This window comes from Anguilla rostrata, chromosome 5 (assembly GCF_018555375.3).
Source record: "Anguilla rostrata isolate EN2019 chromosome 5, ASM1855537v3, whole genome shotgun sequence".
NCBI lineage: Eukaryota > Metazoa > Chordata > Actinopteri > Anguilliformes > Anguillidae > Anguilla > Anguilla rostrata.
In genome coordinates this window covers 35,666,055-35,682,695 of record NC_057937.1, presented here as the reverse complement: position 1 = coordinate 35,682,695, position 16,641 = coordinate 35,666,055, and the positions used below count along the sequence as shown (strand labels likewise).

Sequence of the window (16,641 nt, the reverse complement as noted above, 5' to 3'; positions counted from 1 at the left end):
TGACACCCTGAAAACTGGACCTGGTGCGATTCTGACAGGCTTTTTGCAGCCTGTTCACCAAAACAGACAGGGTGACACTGAGCTCAGAATGGCTGGGTTACCACTCCCTTGCTAAACACACAAACAGACAGATTACTGGCTCTTTGCACACAACCTTATTCTCAGGAGCAACAGTTTGACACAAGCCCACTGGCATATTGAAAGAGTATAAGACTATACAGCCGAGGTGAGAGTACTTCTCTCAGCAGGGAGACAAATCCTGAAAAATTCTAAAGTGTATTTACAGCACATGGGTGAGGCGGTGCAAACCTTAAACATCACCAAATTCTCAGTCACCTGATTCACACCCCTCTTGACAGCATGGCAAGTGCAGCAGGGGTTCTGAACCCAGGTCCTGGGGGGTGTGTTGTTTGTATTGTAAACGGTAAAAATAAAAATAACCGTGTCATCTCCTTCTTGATCTAAAAACCACCAACAGAGGAGACATTAATCAGATGACTGTTAAGCCGCGGAAGACTCTTCTTCCATCACGGTATTCCTTTTCCGCCCTCTTCAACATTATGGACCAAGCACGAGCTCGCAGGTGAGCAGCGCTCCTCACAGACCGACTGCCGTTTAATACACCCAAGGGACTATTACTTGCTTCAGTTTTGTTGCACTAAAACATTGGTCTGCCTTGCGAAAAATAATGAATTATGCTACGTAATATGCTAACTGCAGAGCGATCACACGAACATCGGTTTCACTTAATTAAATCTCCTGGCATCTGCTCTCCCCAAACAATTACGGTGGGAGCCGTAAGCCTCAGAAGAAGGTGCAACGGTCTGCCCGTGAACATCATTAGAGCCCCCGCGCGCTGAGCGGTCGTCTTTGTTTTTCATATTTCACAGTCTCATTTGCATGACGGTATAAACGAATTTCAAGGCGAGCTTTAAATGGCTTCAGTATTTGACAGGAAGCCCCTTGAGAATGCCTTTCCTCTCTTCTCGCGCCTCCGCTTTATGGTGTTAACCACCCGTCACCTTCGCACACACCTAAGAGTGAAAAAATAAAACGCGAAGAAACACCGGGTTATTCCCTTTAAAAAAGTGTAATTTTTAAAAAAGGGAGCGATCGCATATCACAAGAAGTTTTTATTTCATGCTTTCAGTTGTTGTTTTGAATTGTAAATCAGAGGGCAGTAGCACGCTGAATCGGTACCTTCATTTTTTTCGCAAGCTGCATTCTAATTTGCTAGTAAAACTCTGCCCCCTGCAGGATTTCTGATACAAATTACTCAGCTTCATCCTGAATGATGAATCCTTCATCATTCATTGTTGAAGACGCTGTTTTCTGTATTATTTCAGTACCTTGGCACTTGTGACAGCAGTGGTTGCTACATTGGCTTCCTAGTGCCAATGAGTGCTAATGTCTCTTGCACTGAATGCTCACAGAATATGATTTGAACAGCAAAGGCTGAGCACATATATTTTGGCCCACTGCTAGTGCGTGTGCTTAGGGTGATGGGATGTGAGTCAGTGCACATCATTAGGCAAATGTAATTCTGACAACCCAGCACATTTGTAGCACGTAAATGACCGGGTATTTCCGCTGAAAGACTTGTTTTTCTGCACTAAAAGATGGACAGTGTTGGTGCTAATGCATTGGATTGCCTTTTCAGGCCCTGCTCAGTATTTTAAGAGGGGAGATGCTGACCTTTGCTTATGTGCAAAGTGTGTATGCATGTGTGCACGCGCGCATGTGCAAGTGTGTGTGCACGTGTATGACTATGAGAAGGAACACAATGTCCTCTCCGAAATGTCACAGCTTTACCTAGTTTACCCTTTTCATTTCTAAAATGTGTAAAAATATGGTTAAATATTTTTACAAATATATTAACTACCTTTAATTGTAATTGAAATTGTAAATTGTAATTGTAAATGCCACTGATTGTCTGCTACGTGTGTACATACACATGCTCACACACACAGACATGTTCTTGATAGATTAAAAAGGCTTTTGAGTAGTGAATTCTATGTACATCTGATGTGTTGGACATTGGGTTTTGAGGAGCCACATGTTTTCCCAACCTGCCAATCATGTAACCTGTCATTATTGCACGAAGGAAGCTATCAAAGGGACATTGTATGTGTTTGGATTTAACGGCACACTATTTTGGGTATGTTTTCACAGGTGAAGTTGGAGGTAGTCAGGGAAAGCACTGACCCAACAGTGCTGCACTGGAGCCTGCTACACCTCTGGGACTAGAACAAATTATCTAATAGAGCATCTGAGACAAAGGATTAGTGCAGAGTGTGTATACATATGTGTGTGTGTGTGTGTGTGTGTGTGTGTGTGTCAGTGTGGGCGCACGTGCATGTTTGCTGCATTTCAGATAACAGTACTACACCTGCAGCTCTTTCCTCTGGATCAAGGAAAAATTAAGGGAGAATGTGATGCTAAGGTTTTTTCTTTAACAATATAAGAAGTCTTGTTCACTCAAAGGCCCAAATGACATGACTAAAAAAAGTAAAAATGAGAGGCCTTTCACACACCATATTCACGTGATCGGCTAGTTAGTCATATTGATTATAAACTTGCTGCGTGGAAACAGCAGCTGAAATGTATCTATCTGCAGTTTGACTCCTGATCACCCACTGAGCTGATCAATTCTCCAGCTCATTTATTGAGCAGACCTGTCAATCATGCCAGGGAAACAAATATGGATCTGCTTCCACAAGCAGATCCATATCTCAGAGAGAGAGACTGAGAGAGAGAGAAACAGAGACAGAAAGAGAGAAACAGAGAGAGAGAGAGAGAAACATTAGATTAGTGTGTGAGAGAAACCTGGACTGATATGTACTGATAGAGTTGAGAAAGGAAGCGAGCAAACAACAGAATCTCCTGATTAGAGTAACTGATTAAAGATGCACGCACTGGTGGAGGTCCTAAGAAATGTCCCAGTTGTGCCACTAGAGGCCAGGGTCTTCTGTACATCTGCCTGTTCCCAGTGGACTGAAAATGGAGCAGGGTGGGATGGAAGCACAGTGGTAGCTGGTGCATTTAAAAGTTTTTCACAGACGAGGGAGCAGTCCTGTATTCTGACAAGACTAAACACCTATAGATGTCTGCGAGGTGCATGTGCACTCAAACGCACATACAAGTATACACAAACACACATACACAAACATACAGACATATCAATGCATTCACATAAATACGCACACACATGAACACATACGCATACACACAAAACATACACACACCCATACATCCAACACATACACAAATTAAACATGCCACACGCATGCGCACACACACACACACACAAACACACACATTCCAAAGGATTTGGGGTTGGACAAATGCAGACATGCAAATATGTCCTCAATCACCCTGATACACTAATGCATATATATGCAATGCATACACTCACCCACATGCACAGACACACTGACAAACACCAATATGAGTAACACAAAGACACAAACATGTAAGCACACACATACAGTCAAATGCACAGGCCCAGACTATTCAAACACCTACATATACTCACACACATACACTACTTAAGTGTGTCCGAACATAAGCACATAAATGTGCTAACACAAATACACTCCTTAAATCATTTACAGAAGTTTAGCAAAACTGGGGAAAAAAATGTCAAACCCAGAGAAGGTGCCACACATTTGTGTGTGAAAGGAACATCCTCTCCACAGGTAGCCCACCCAAGCCAAAACAGGACGCTCGCTATCCACCATGTCTGGCAAGGGGTTCAATCTGAGAGCCCCAAAACCCCCAAAACTAAAGACGCACATCTCTCCACAAGTTTTCATTTCCTCCGAGTCCCTCTCACTCTCTGTTTGTTTCAATGTCAAAGGATGTGAATAAGCTGATCAGCGCTATAATGATCTCCCCAGGGACGGGTTGCATTTCTTTAAGTCGATTTATGCTGCACAAGGGACAAAGTCAAAAGTGAAATCTGAGACGCCTCACCTCACGACGGAGCGGATTCTTTAAAGGGTGACAGTGTGGCTGTTGGCACCAAACACATGCTAAAAGCATGATGGGAAACAAAAGATGACGGAATGGGAGAAGCTGCTCAACCAGGCAGAGGTAGCGACAGCTACCAGGAAGAGCGCTGTGAACACCTAGTGAGCGGCTTTCAGAAAACAAAAAATGAAATTCAGGTTCTGCCACAAAATTTATGAAATCTTTCAATCTAACAAGTTCTTGGGTTTATTTACGGGCATTTACAGCCTTTTGGTTCAAAACCCCAAATGATAAAACCATAATGCGCATTGGTAAATGGGAAAAAAGCTGTTCCTGAGAATTTTTTTGCCTTTGGAGACACAAGGTTTATTTATATTTATTTATTTATTTACGACACTGAGAACATGCAGTACAGCTGTCTGGAAACACCTTTAAAAATAGAGGTTTCACCATGGCCATATCTGTCAACATTGTTATACTGAAAAAAATTATGCATTTGAGTTTTAACGTAGTTCAGCATTGTGACTGAATGCATAAGTACTGGCGAGCTTATCTAACATGGGCCTGTAAACACACACACACACACACACACATACACACACGCACACTGCGTTATCACAGACATTACCCAGACATTCACTCCCTTTCCACAGTAAACCCAGCGAGACAGGCCAAAAGTGTTGCCAAGGAAACAGATGAAAAGCCCTGGATGACGACAATGTAAATACTACGGGGTTTTTTTCCCTCACCGGCTTCAGAAATAGACTAATTTAAAAAGACACCAAATTCTGTTCCGCGGAACAAGCACTGGGTTAGACTGCCTTACATTTATCACTAAAAGCATTGCTGTATATTTTTAGAACCTGGTATGTTTTAAATGGCAGATGTGATGCTCATGTTTCTGTCCATGCAACACCTCAATCTAAAGCAGAATAGAATAAATGTAACATGTACAAGTAATATCGCTTAGAAATACAGAAATGGGCCTGTGTTTAAGATTCCCTCAAAAATATATTTTACATGAATTCGAACAGTTCTTCAATGGCTGGCTCAAAAAATAAACAGTTTACAGTTGGTGTAAATAAATTAAGGAAGATCCAGAAGATGTAGGACGGAGTGTAGCACAGTGGGTAAGGGACTGGGCTTGTAACCGAAAGGTCACAGGTTCGATTCCCGGGTAGACACTGCCGTTGTACCCTTGAGCAAGGCACTTAACCGAAATTGCTTCAGTATATATCCAGCTGTATAAATGGATACAATGTAAAAATGCTATGTAAAAGTTGTGTAAGTCGCTCTGGATAAGAGCGTCTGCTAAATGCCTGTAATGTAATGTAATGTAAAGATGTAGTACTATGTCTGTACTTGGAGGCTAATGGTATTCAGGAAGGCACACTGTGATGTAACCCTTTTGATTTGATCTGCAGAGCCGCTTCATTACAATTAAGGACCTGCTCTCCAGGACCCTCAATCCCCCATTACTAATCTCCCACCGCACAAGCCATTGCCCCTGTCTGATCCTATCAACAGTATGGAATGGAGGGTGGAGGACAACGGTCCCTTGTGTGAGGTGAACCTAAACCTACCGTAAGGTCCTCTCAAGCGAAACTCTGCAAACATCGACTCCCCATTTCTCCTCAGAGAAGTGCTGACCCAAGGGCTCTAATGCATCAGATCGATGTCCATATAAAAGGAAACCTGAGGCATTGGACACACACACACACGCTGAAGCAGCACACACAGACACACACACACACACACACATACACATGCACTAACATGCATGTACACATGAAAACCCATATACATTCGCAAAGATGTACACACTCACCTGCATGCAAGCATGCACACCCAGCACACATATGCACACACACACACACGCAAAGGCACACGTGTGAATGCACGAACACACATACCACATACATGAACGAGCACACACATACACACCCTTTCCGATAAACACAAATAGGTGCTATAAATCACATCTATCTATAGAAACAATGCTCTGGTGCTTTTCCCTGACCTTGGATGTACTCATATAAAATGCACGGACAGGATGGAATGAGGCTTTAGGCTATGGATATTTCATTTCCTAAGGTTCCTGTGCATTTCTGCACAAACTGCACTCTTCAATAAACTCAATGGTTTCTCTTCAGCTCAATCAAGGTCACTGTTAAGAGCCAGGAGGTGCGTGTTGAAAGTACAAGTGAGAGAAAATTTATATTAAATAGTATTGCACCAACTATATTTTTATATGTAACTGAACTGTGCACTTATATATGTCACTGTATACAGAATTGATGGTTAACAAATTCATAAATAATAATCCTACTACTGCTGCTACTACAACAACTACTACTACTACTAATAATAATAATGCTAATAATAATAATAATAATCTTTCTATTATTCAGTAGGGGAAGCCTCACTTAAACCACTACTGAACTAGTCACAGAATCTGAACTTCAGAGGACAGCCGTCTTTGTCAGTATTGACAGCTGGTAACACAGGAGACAAGTGCTGTGATGGCAAGTGCTAAAGAGGAAGAGCGAAGCGGCCAATACTGCCAGCCAACAGAAAACCAGGTGCTGTCACACCAGCAAGGACACAGTGCAGGGGCAGACTGTGACACGTGACGTAATTCAGCCGCGTTAATAAAAGCGCTGCTACACGTTCCCTATTTGTCAGCTGTTACAGAGAATCGGTCACATGGTAGCAGTAACCCCACAATCCATGCTGCACGGTTGTGCCTGTCTGCCAGAAACCGCCTTTGATGCTGCACTGGGTTTCTGTCGATTTCTTTTTTCAGCTGGACCAAAGCCCTGCTACGGTCGATGAGAGCAAAATGCTTTGAATTTATTTTTATTTTCCCCATTTTGGATTTAAATTTAAACACACTCACGTAATGGAAGACTGAACTCACTTAAAGATAACAAAATGCATAAAGCATTGACAGTGGACATGCGGGAGGCGGGGGGGGGGGGGGGGGGTGATATGCCAGGGGTGAGGGGCTCCAGAGAATGTGTCACTGAGGAATACAACATCTGACCAAACACGCTCTAATAACGAAGACAACAGAGATCCTGAGAACCAACAGGACCATCCCGAGCATTCATTGGACTGACAGAGGCCTTCCCAAGCCTGTGTCCATTACACGACTAAAGGCTTTCAATGACTGACTAAGACCTTTCCAGGACAAGCTGAAGCCATTCTTGAACTTCTCAATGTCAACTGAGAAGCTCTGTGAGATAACAGGTTTCCAAATGGCTATATAGTTATGATTGATTGATTGACTTATTTCTGGAATTATGTGCCCTGTGTAAGAATGGCACTGTGGCCCAGTGCAGTTTCTGTCCTGAGTAAATGCTCCATGCTAATTACACAGATTGCTTTTCAGCTATAATCAGCTTAGAACAGGGCCATGGAACATTCATCAGATTTTACGATACTTAAGATACTTACAGACACGCGAACATACATTCATGAATACTCTCTTACATACACAAACTAACGTGCGTGTGCTCTGTGCAGTAACCAGAGAGCTGGAAACTATACAGGGCAGAAACCTTACCTTACCGCGGCCTGCACTCCAAACCTGTTCATTTAATTCATAAGCAATCAAAAAAAAAATCATTAAACCAGAAAACCAATAGTTACAGCTAATCATTCCCAGTTTTTGTGGTAGCTTTGTCTGTGCATCATTTCTTAGCTATTATAAACTCCATAACTGTAAATAATTTTACTATATGGATCAATTTAAACATGGGACGAATTCAAATTGAGCTGGGTATTCCCTTCATCTGGGATGGTGACTTACTTTAAAAGGACAGCCATTCAACCTGCCTACAACACAGCACATTACACAGCAAATTAAATTCCACTTTAATGCTCACTTAATGTACGATAATTACATCAGGATTTATGCAGGTACAGTGAAATGCAGCCAGGTATGCTCCCAGTGAGCAAAACCTGGAATCTATATGCAGAGAGGGGTGGATATCTAGGTTGAGAGACCTTTGACATAAATGGACTAGGTTAACCCCAATATAACTCAGGTTTTACCCTGATATAGCCTGGCTACTTCCTATTCGGCTAGAAATCTTTCAATCTTCAACAAAATGCAGCCAGGTTTTCACGTGAACCCAAAGATGGTAGTACTTCACGGGCCTTTCACTGACTTTTCACCAAAAATTTTCACTGGGCTTCTGCAGAAGTATGTTTCTCACGCCTGGGCCACTCACACAGACAGAGGCCTGCTCAGCTCGGTGTGGGCGGAGCGCTTGGCCATTGCAAAACCTCTACGGGGTCCACACACACCCCTCAAGCACACCCTTACCGCAACGGGACCGCCGCTGAACACGCAGGTGCAGCGCTTCTGCAACACCACACGCAGCTGGAGTGCAGGCACTGGTATTACGCAGAGATGGGTGGGGGGAGGCATCCAGCAGCTGACCGGTCCCTACATGTTTTATCTTGTGGGAGGGGGCAGTTCGCTGAGGAGACCTACAAAACCCGAGCTGCGGGCGGGAGGCTTTACACGGTGGTTTTGGCGACAGAACCCTGCAAGGTCATCCCTAGGCTCAGGGGCAAAGAGTCATCGGTAATGTGTTCCTGGGGCCCGTCCCTGCCTTGCATTGCTCTGAATAATCGAGTGACTTTCTTTGGATGCTCAGGCAGGAAACTGGCAACTGTTTTGCATTTAAAGACAAATGAGAGAGTCCGTTTACCCTGAATAATTAATAAGAAAGAAACAGCATTCCCAGATGAGTACCAACCCCCCAGCGGTACCCACCTCCCCTCCAGAACCTCTTTTGGTCCATCCCTCTGTGGCCTCTGGGCCGAAACTGCTTTTTTTGTACCGCACACTTACAAGAACAGCTGAGAAGGCAGGAAAAAACAGTGCTTTAAAAAGATAGATCATTTTACAAATCAATGCTTTCGGTTTCGATTCTAAATGTGTCCAATTAGGCTGCAGAACTTCTTCAGGGACGTTGCGTGTGAGAAGGAGCACTTTCGGAGGTTAGGAAGCGTCCTACTGCTGCTGATCGTGCTCCTCGAAGCGATGTGACATGCTTTGTTTTTTCCTTCGAGCGCACCATGGGTCCAAACCCATTCGATGATGTGAAGTGACAATGACTCGCAAGGCGGTGAACCGGAAGGAATGCTGCTTCACACTGTTCCACATCGTGACATTGTGCTTGTCCTCAGTGCAGGGTACAGGGAGAGAAAGAGAAAGAGTGAGGGGAGAGAGAGAGAGAGAGAGAGAGGACAAAGGAAGAAAGTAAGACAGATATGAAGAGGTGGAGGAAGAGTGATGGAAATAGGGAAGGGAGAAAGAGAGGGAGAGAATCCTCTGGAGAAAAGTGTCCCTGTGATGCTGTTTTCACGGATAGCTGACCTCAGCTCCGAAGCCTGGCGTGACTGCTGATTCTGATCTCTTCTTCCCTCTGTCCTTTTAGGGAGAAAGGGAAGCTTACATCTTTATCATTCTCAGTTCCCCCCATTTCTCTCATTCTTTGCCTCCACTGTACTGTATACTTTGGGGGTTGATCTACCGAGCCAAATTTAAATTTTGAATTTCAATTTGCATTATTCAAACACCATGAGTGTTTGAATGAAGCCCCTTTCTTTCTTTTCTTTTCCTCCCTCTCTTCCACTCTTCCCCTCCTCCTCATCCCCTTTCCACCATTTATTATGGGTACGTCAGCAACAGCTGTTAAGCAGGGTGCCTCCATGCTGCTTTTTTGCAGCTTCTTGGCACTGAAAGTTTATTAAATCATTTTTTGTCAACAAGAGCACAGCTCACCGGCATTGATGACAGCAAGGGCAGATCCTGTGCCAAAAACTTCCCCTGTCTCCAAAGAAACATTATTTTAAAATGAACTGTTGAAACCTACTATTCCCTCTCCTCTTTAAACCACAAACAAGGAAAGAGGAGAGTCATAAAGTAACAGTATTGTGTTGGCAAATATGTCTCCTACAAGTGAATCTGCCAAGCCGCACAATTTATTGAGCCATTGTGGGAATTGTGTAGCTGGAATTAGAGTCCATTAATTAAAATCAACCCTACAAGATTTCCAATTCCTCAATTCAGTGTTTTTTTTAAACATTAAAACACTTTGTCACTGGTACGTAACATTTAACCGTTCGCACTAAGCATTTAAAATTCATGGCAAATTCATTTATTCTGCAGCGATTTAGTGAACGAACTGCCCAGCCGGTTAGCAACACCCCGAAAAGGAACTCGAAAAACAACTTAACGGAAGTGCTCCTCGGGGTCCCTGAAGCCTCATCGCTCACCACGAAGACAGACCGTAGCGTTCCTCCAGCAGAGGCTCGTCAGCAACCTTCCGTCCGTTCAGGGACCCGACCCCATGTTCCTGATGTGATGTGCGCTGAGCTCCGTCACAGGGCGGAATTTTCCCAAAAACGATCAGTTTAAACGCTGCTGCTGCTGATAAACATTGTGACTCTCCGTCAGCATTCCAACATTTCAGCAAGATTTTCATATGTCTTATTATTTCGCCACTGTGTTATGAAACGCAGGTGTGTAATTTGTAAAATAACATCAATGACAATGGGAGGGAACACAGCCAGGTCGTGTCCTGGGAAAACTGTAAACAGCGCACAAGCGAAAACGCTTGATCAGGAAAAAGGACAATTTTAGCCTTCAGGTAGCGATACTGCGTGCTCTGCGAAAGGATAGCGCATCTCCCTAAACGCTCAAACCGCAAAGGTTGAAAGAGGTTGCGCCGCTGGAGCCTGACACTTTGTCGTTAGGGCTGATTCAAAACAGCTAATTGCTCTCCTCTGATTTTGCTGAGCTGCAGCTCGCAGGACCCGGCTATTCCTGCGCTACGCATCAACCACGTCCTCTTGTCACGTCCCTAACTCCAGCCTACAGTTTAAGGAGGCATCAACAATAGATTAGCGCACGCGATTATATGCGTTTTATATAAATTCAGCGATAAGTAATCCCCGCATGTGCAGAATACGAGATGAAGTACAAGGAGGCCAGACGACACCAGGCTCCTGCCGGCTGCAATCAGGTCACGGTCCAGGTGCAGGGTCTCCAAAACACCTGTCTCAATCCAACAAATAAAATGGTGGCTGTAAAACGTGGTAAAAGCTTTATTTCCTCGAGTGTGCGAGATGAGTAGAATAACTGGTTCTTAGACCTTGCGTCTGCATCAGGGAAAATGCCTGTGGAAATATATACTCTCGTCTTAACATATATTGATGGAACACACCCTGCCCTCACCACCAGAAGTAAAACACCAGCTATTCTGCTTGGGAAATAATAAGAAACCCTGGTTTCTAATGTGGTGGCCAGAACTAGCTTCTGGCATAAATGGTCTAGGTGGCCGTTTACGGCCACAACCACTGGTCTGGTGGTACTATTTGCTCTGACCTCAGTTAACATTAAATTATCAGTTGAGTAATGCTAATACACTTTTTGTCAATGACAAGTTGGCCTGCTCCTATCCCATAAAGCCATGGCTTTTTCTGTTGATGATAAACAGCCAAAGATGTCCCCCATTCATAACAGAAGAGACCAGAGCATATAAACCCAAGCAGCTTTAGGCCGATTCACAGAGCCATCGTGGTTTTTATGGCTGGATCCAAGCTGCTTACAGATTCAAAATTGTCAGATTATTCCTTCGCTTGTTTCATAAATAGACTGTGTGGGAAGTGGAACGTTGTATGTTTTCTCTTCAGCAGTAGATGCTGTTTCATCTATCCTCCTTGGCACTGGGCTGTACAGTTGTCATTATAATGACAATTTGTGTACCACATGAACATCCTGGCCAGGCGAAGAGGCTCTGCCTGTCCTGTTTCATTCATCGTGTTTCGCGAAGCGCCTCTCCAGTTCGGATCCAAAAGATTACATGGTAAAAAATGGAGAGTAAACTGAAAAAAGGCTTTTTTCCCCCCTCCACAACACTCCCCCCAGAGCAATGCATAGTCGCGACTGTTTGCGTCAGTGATGCTCATTTCAGGGAACATGAAATCGCCTCAGAAATCCCGTTAATGGCACCGCTTTGTGCAACACCGTGGGTCCCGTGGTAGTGACAGCCCTGACATGAAGTCAGCACTGACTGAACCCATTAGCTCTCAGCTTGCCCACTGAACCAGGTGGGCTGTCTGGAATTCTGGGATAGCTGAATGCTGGGCCTAGACTCCCTGTTTTCATGGGAAAACAAGGTTCCTATCCCCAGCTCTTTTAACATGCTATCTTCAGCTCTTAAATATACAGTCCTAACAGAAGTGCTCACGCTTGAGTCATTGGTTTGAGGTTGTTTCACCAACTTTTGGCATACGGCATATACAAACAGACAAAAACATACATGTGTGTGTGCTCATACAGAGAGCTCCATGATGAGACATATTTTGTCTTGATTTGGCATTCTGCACTCCTCAATTGTAGATTTGTAATCAAACAATTCACATGTTTAAGGTGAACATTCTCAGCTTTTATTGAAGGGTATTTTCATACATTTTGCTTTCACCATGTACAAAATACAGCGGTTTTTATACATAGCCCTCCATTTCAGGGCACCGTATTGTTTGGGACAAATAGCTTCACATGTGTTTTTGGTTAGTCATATGTGTTCAGTTGCTTCCTTGGTGCAGGTATAAGAGAGCTTTCAGAATCTAGTCTTGATTCTAGGCTTTCAATTGCCTTTGGACTCTGTCTTGTAGACAGATGTGACCAAAATGCACTTGTATCAGAGTAATGGCAAGAGTAAAGTGTGGAGGCCAAAAGGAACTCCTCAAGATCCAAAGCACCCCCTCATCTGTGAAACTTTGGGGTGGGGGTATTATGGTTTGGGCATGTATGGCTGCCTCAGGTACTGGCTCACTTGTCTTCACTGAAGATGATAGCAGCAGCAGAATGAAGTCTAAAGTGTACAGAAGCATCATATCTGCTTAAGTTCAACAAAATGCCTCCAAATTAATTGGATGACGCTTCATCCTACAGCAAGACAATGATCCAAAACATACTGCTAAAGCAACAAAGGAGTTTTTTCAAAGTCAAACTAGAAAACTCTTCACCGGCCAAGTCAGCCACGCGATCTTTATTAAATCGAACACACGTTTCACAATGTGCTGCTGAAGAGAAAACTGAAGGCAGCTAACCCCCGAAACAAGCAGGAGCAGGAGATGCCCGCAATACTGGCCTGACAGAGCATCACCAGACACTCTGCAGCTGTCGATGTCTCAAGCAGTCATTGCATGCAAAGGATATGCCACAATGTGGTGCAAACATGACTACTTTCATTTACATAGCATTAGTATGTAACACTGTATGTCTCACTTATACAGAAACATACACACACACAAAGTGGTACAAACATGACTACTTTCATTTACATAATATTTGTATGTAACACTGTATGTCTCTCACATACAGCAACATACACACACACACACACACACACACACACACACACACACACACACACGCGCGTACACACACACACACGCGTACACACACACACACACACACACACACACACACACACACGCGCGTACACACACACACGTACGTATGACATACTGTTATTCTGTCTCACTCACGTTAGACTCGAGTAGGTCGATGCTGTCCAGGCTCTTGCTCCTGTGAATCCGACCCTTGATCCGACGCAGGGACGGCTTCCCCTGGCTCACGCTCGCCGGGGGGGCTGCAGCAGTCGAGGCGTCACAGCTGGGGGTCACCCTGAAGCGCAGCAAGGGCGGGGTGGGTCGGGGCGGGGCAGGGCAACGGGGGACGAGAGGAGGAAGAACAACACTTAATCACCACGGCCACGAAGAATGACTACGTCTCCTGCAGCCAAAACATCAGAGTGCAGCATCCCTGGGCATCAACGAGTCATAGAGGAGTTGGTAAATAAAACAGAAAGAGAGAGAGGGGCACAAAAGGCTGTCTTTTTAAATAGAAGGCAGTCTTCTTTGTTTGGAATAAATGGCATTCCAATTAAGTGCACATAATTGGGTTTAATGTCACCAGCCCAACTCGGGCCAGACCAGGTACAAAACACTCATTTGTCTTTACTGAGTTGGCCCCACACAGACATAGCATCACATCCTGCTTCTGTGTTCAGAAAAGACCTGGGTCAAACAATTATTTGAAATACATAAAATCTTCAGACGACAGTAAAATTCCTGCAGGAATTCCTGCCGGCAATCTTTAAAAAACGTGTATTTTCACCAATATTCAGAGCAATGTGATTACAATTATATAGTGTATACTATTATTATTTCACTATTATTTGACCCAGGTCGTGTAAGGATAAATATTTTGGCCTGTACCTCAGTAAGCTTTTAGGCCGCCAGCAAAAACTCAATGACACTACTTCAGTACAATAGTGCTGATTGCCCCTGCACATTACTACAAAAAATCTTGATTAGGTACTGAAGCAAAAGACTGACAAACTGTGCATGCTATCAGCTAGCCTGTGTGTGTTTGAGCGGTTAAGGCAACGTAAGGAGAAACATATCATACTACTAACATAATACTGATTCAACAGAAAATATCAGCTCCTTGCTGAAACAATGCAGAGGGCATAAATTAGTGAGAAACAAGATCATCTGCTGCTTTCATCTGTTCATTAATTTGCATTGCTTTAGGATTGACCAAGCACAGCTCCATAAAACCTGACCACAAACAAATATTTTTAGACTGGGTAAAACAAACACAGTAGTCAACAGAACCAACACAGGAAAAAGGAAAATGAAAAGGAAAATCCTGTTGCATATTCATGGTAACTCTGCTTCTGGCGATTTCACTGTGGTGTGCCTTAAGTGAGGGAGACGAAAGAGACATTCTGTATTCTGTTTCGTCCGCGGTTTCATATAGGGACTGAGGACACGACTCCCACACACCGGAATATTCTCTGGCACTGATTCTACTGGTCACAACGGAGGACGGGAGAAAGTGTCAGTTTTTTCTAATTGGCCTTGGTAGCATTTCACAGCTGCACCTTGTCAATTTGGAACCTCTTTCTTAGTTTTCCTCTAAGAGACATAACATTGGCGCCGGCCACAGCCACAGCTGGGATTTACCTCCTCCTACACAGAGCTCAATTTAGAGGAGTTCTCAGCTGCTGGATGCTGGCCAGAATCACCAGGACAGATCAATAAAGGCTTCTGCCGGTACCTGGCTGGGGTTTCCAAGAACTACAGAACAGAATTTCTCCATCTCTGTTTCAACTCGTGCCTTCTAGGCTCTAGAGGACAGTAGAGTGTGTAAGGGTAAGCGTAAAAGGGAAGGGTAAAAATGGCCCGTGGTGCCTTGCTGCTCTGGCAACTTAAAGCAATTCCCCAGAATGCAAATGCTTTCCAATGAGCAAAAACCCAAATGCAATCCCGCTTTAATTACCTGAAAGCTGCTCCCCTAGTGTGAGGAGATTGAATTTAATTTAAAAACCAGCAGGGGTAAAAAAATAAATAAAAAAATGGGTTGGATGTGATACACTGAGGCTCTGGGGCGTCAAAACTGAATTTCCTTAAAAGGAAAACGGAGGAGACGGGCACCATCGTTTCCAGGTTAAAGTAATGAATGTTGTATGAGGAGCCATTGAAAAATAGTGTCTCTCCTTCAGGCAACAGTCAATAAACAGGGGGTTGGTGGGCGGGAGAGGGGGGGCTACATGAAAGAACCTCTGTGCTCTGGCCAGGTAAGCCTGTGTGGCCTTTTTAAAATATATATCTACCATATTAAAATATATCTCAAGTGTGACCTTAAAAGTACAACATGACTTTCATTGGGGGTGGAGTGGTAGTGGGCAAAATAAACAAGTATTTATAACTTTAATTTAGTTGGTCATTAAATATTAAAGAAATGAACCCCTGAGGAAAAGTTTAGGAACAGATCTACAGAAATAGATTAGGAAATACAGTAGATTTACATGTGCTTGGTACATCAAACCAGACATAACCAGAGCAACATTCATTTTCTCAGAATGTGGAAACCTCTTATATGAATATGCAGTATATTAATCATGCTTTATGAATATGTTTTAAAACCCATGGACTCAGGAAGAAAGGAAAACACAGGGTAAACGCTTACTACATAGACAGCCGAGTCATGCGGAAAATCCAAGGTTAGGCACCTCACCAAGATTCACGTTCATTGATAATGGCTGTCGTTTCTGGCGCATGGAAACCCAGCCTAGACTGACTTGACAGGCTGTGCTCATCAGTCCTTGAGTCAGACCAACCCAAAGGCCATTCACTGAACGGGACAACCTGTCAGCAGGCATAATTTCACAAACTGGATGCTTCAGATAAAATGGACGCGCTAGCTTGCTACATGCCTCATATGGAACACACAGGCAAGAGCATGCACACAACCACAGTTACAGATTGTTTTTGTTCTTTAACAAGAGAGAATTATGAGAACGAACAGGAGCAAACCGTTTGACTCATGCATGGGGCTTGGATACTTGGATACGTGGATACTAAGGTGTGCTATGACTCAAATATCCATTAATTGTTCTTACGTCACCTGAATGTAAGATAAGGGACAGAAATTAAAAAGGAGAGTGAGGCAGTGGTGGCTGGTTAGCCTGGTACGGCTTTCCCCAGAAGACGTGCTGGTACAGAACGTACCCAGCTGCATCGCTCCCTGTAATCCACCTTAGCCTACGCGTGTCATGTGCTATCAAA

The 16,641-nt window shown here is 43.8% G+C and overlaps 1 protein-coding gene across 17 annotated transcripts in view; it reads right to left on the bottom strand.

Moving 5' to 3' along the window:
• Positions 1 to 16,641, bottom strand: part of LOC135255164 (tight junction protein ZO-1-like) — a 145,697-nt gene that overhangs the window by 94,753 nt on the left and 34,303 nt on the right. For all 17 annotated transcript variants that reach the window (XM_064335969.1, XM_064335973.1, XM_064335975.1 and 14 more), the window contains one exon: positions 13,552 to 13,690. In XM_064335969.1, coding sequence (XP_064192039.1) covers positions 13,552 to 13,690 — 139 coding nt within the window. The remainder of the gene's footprint in view (positions 1 to 13,551; positions 13,691 to 16,641) is intronic.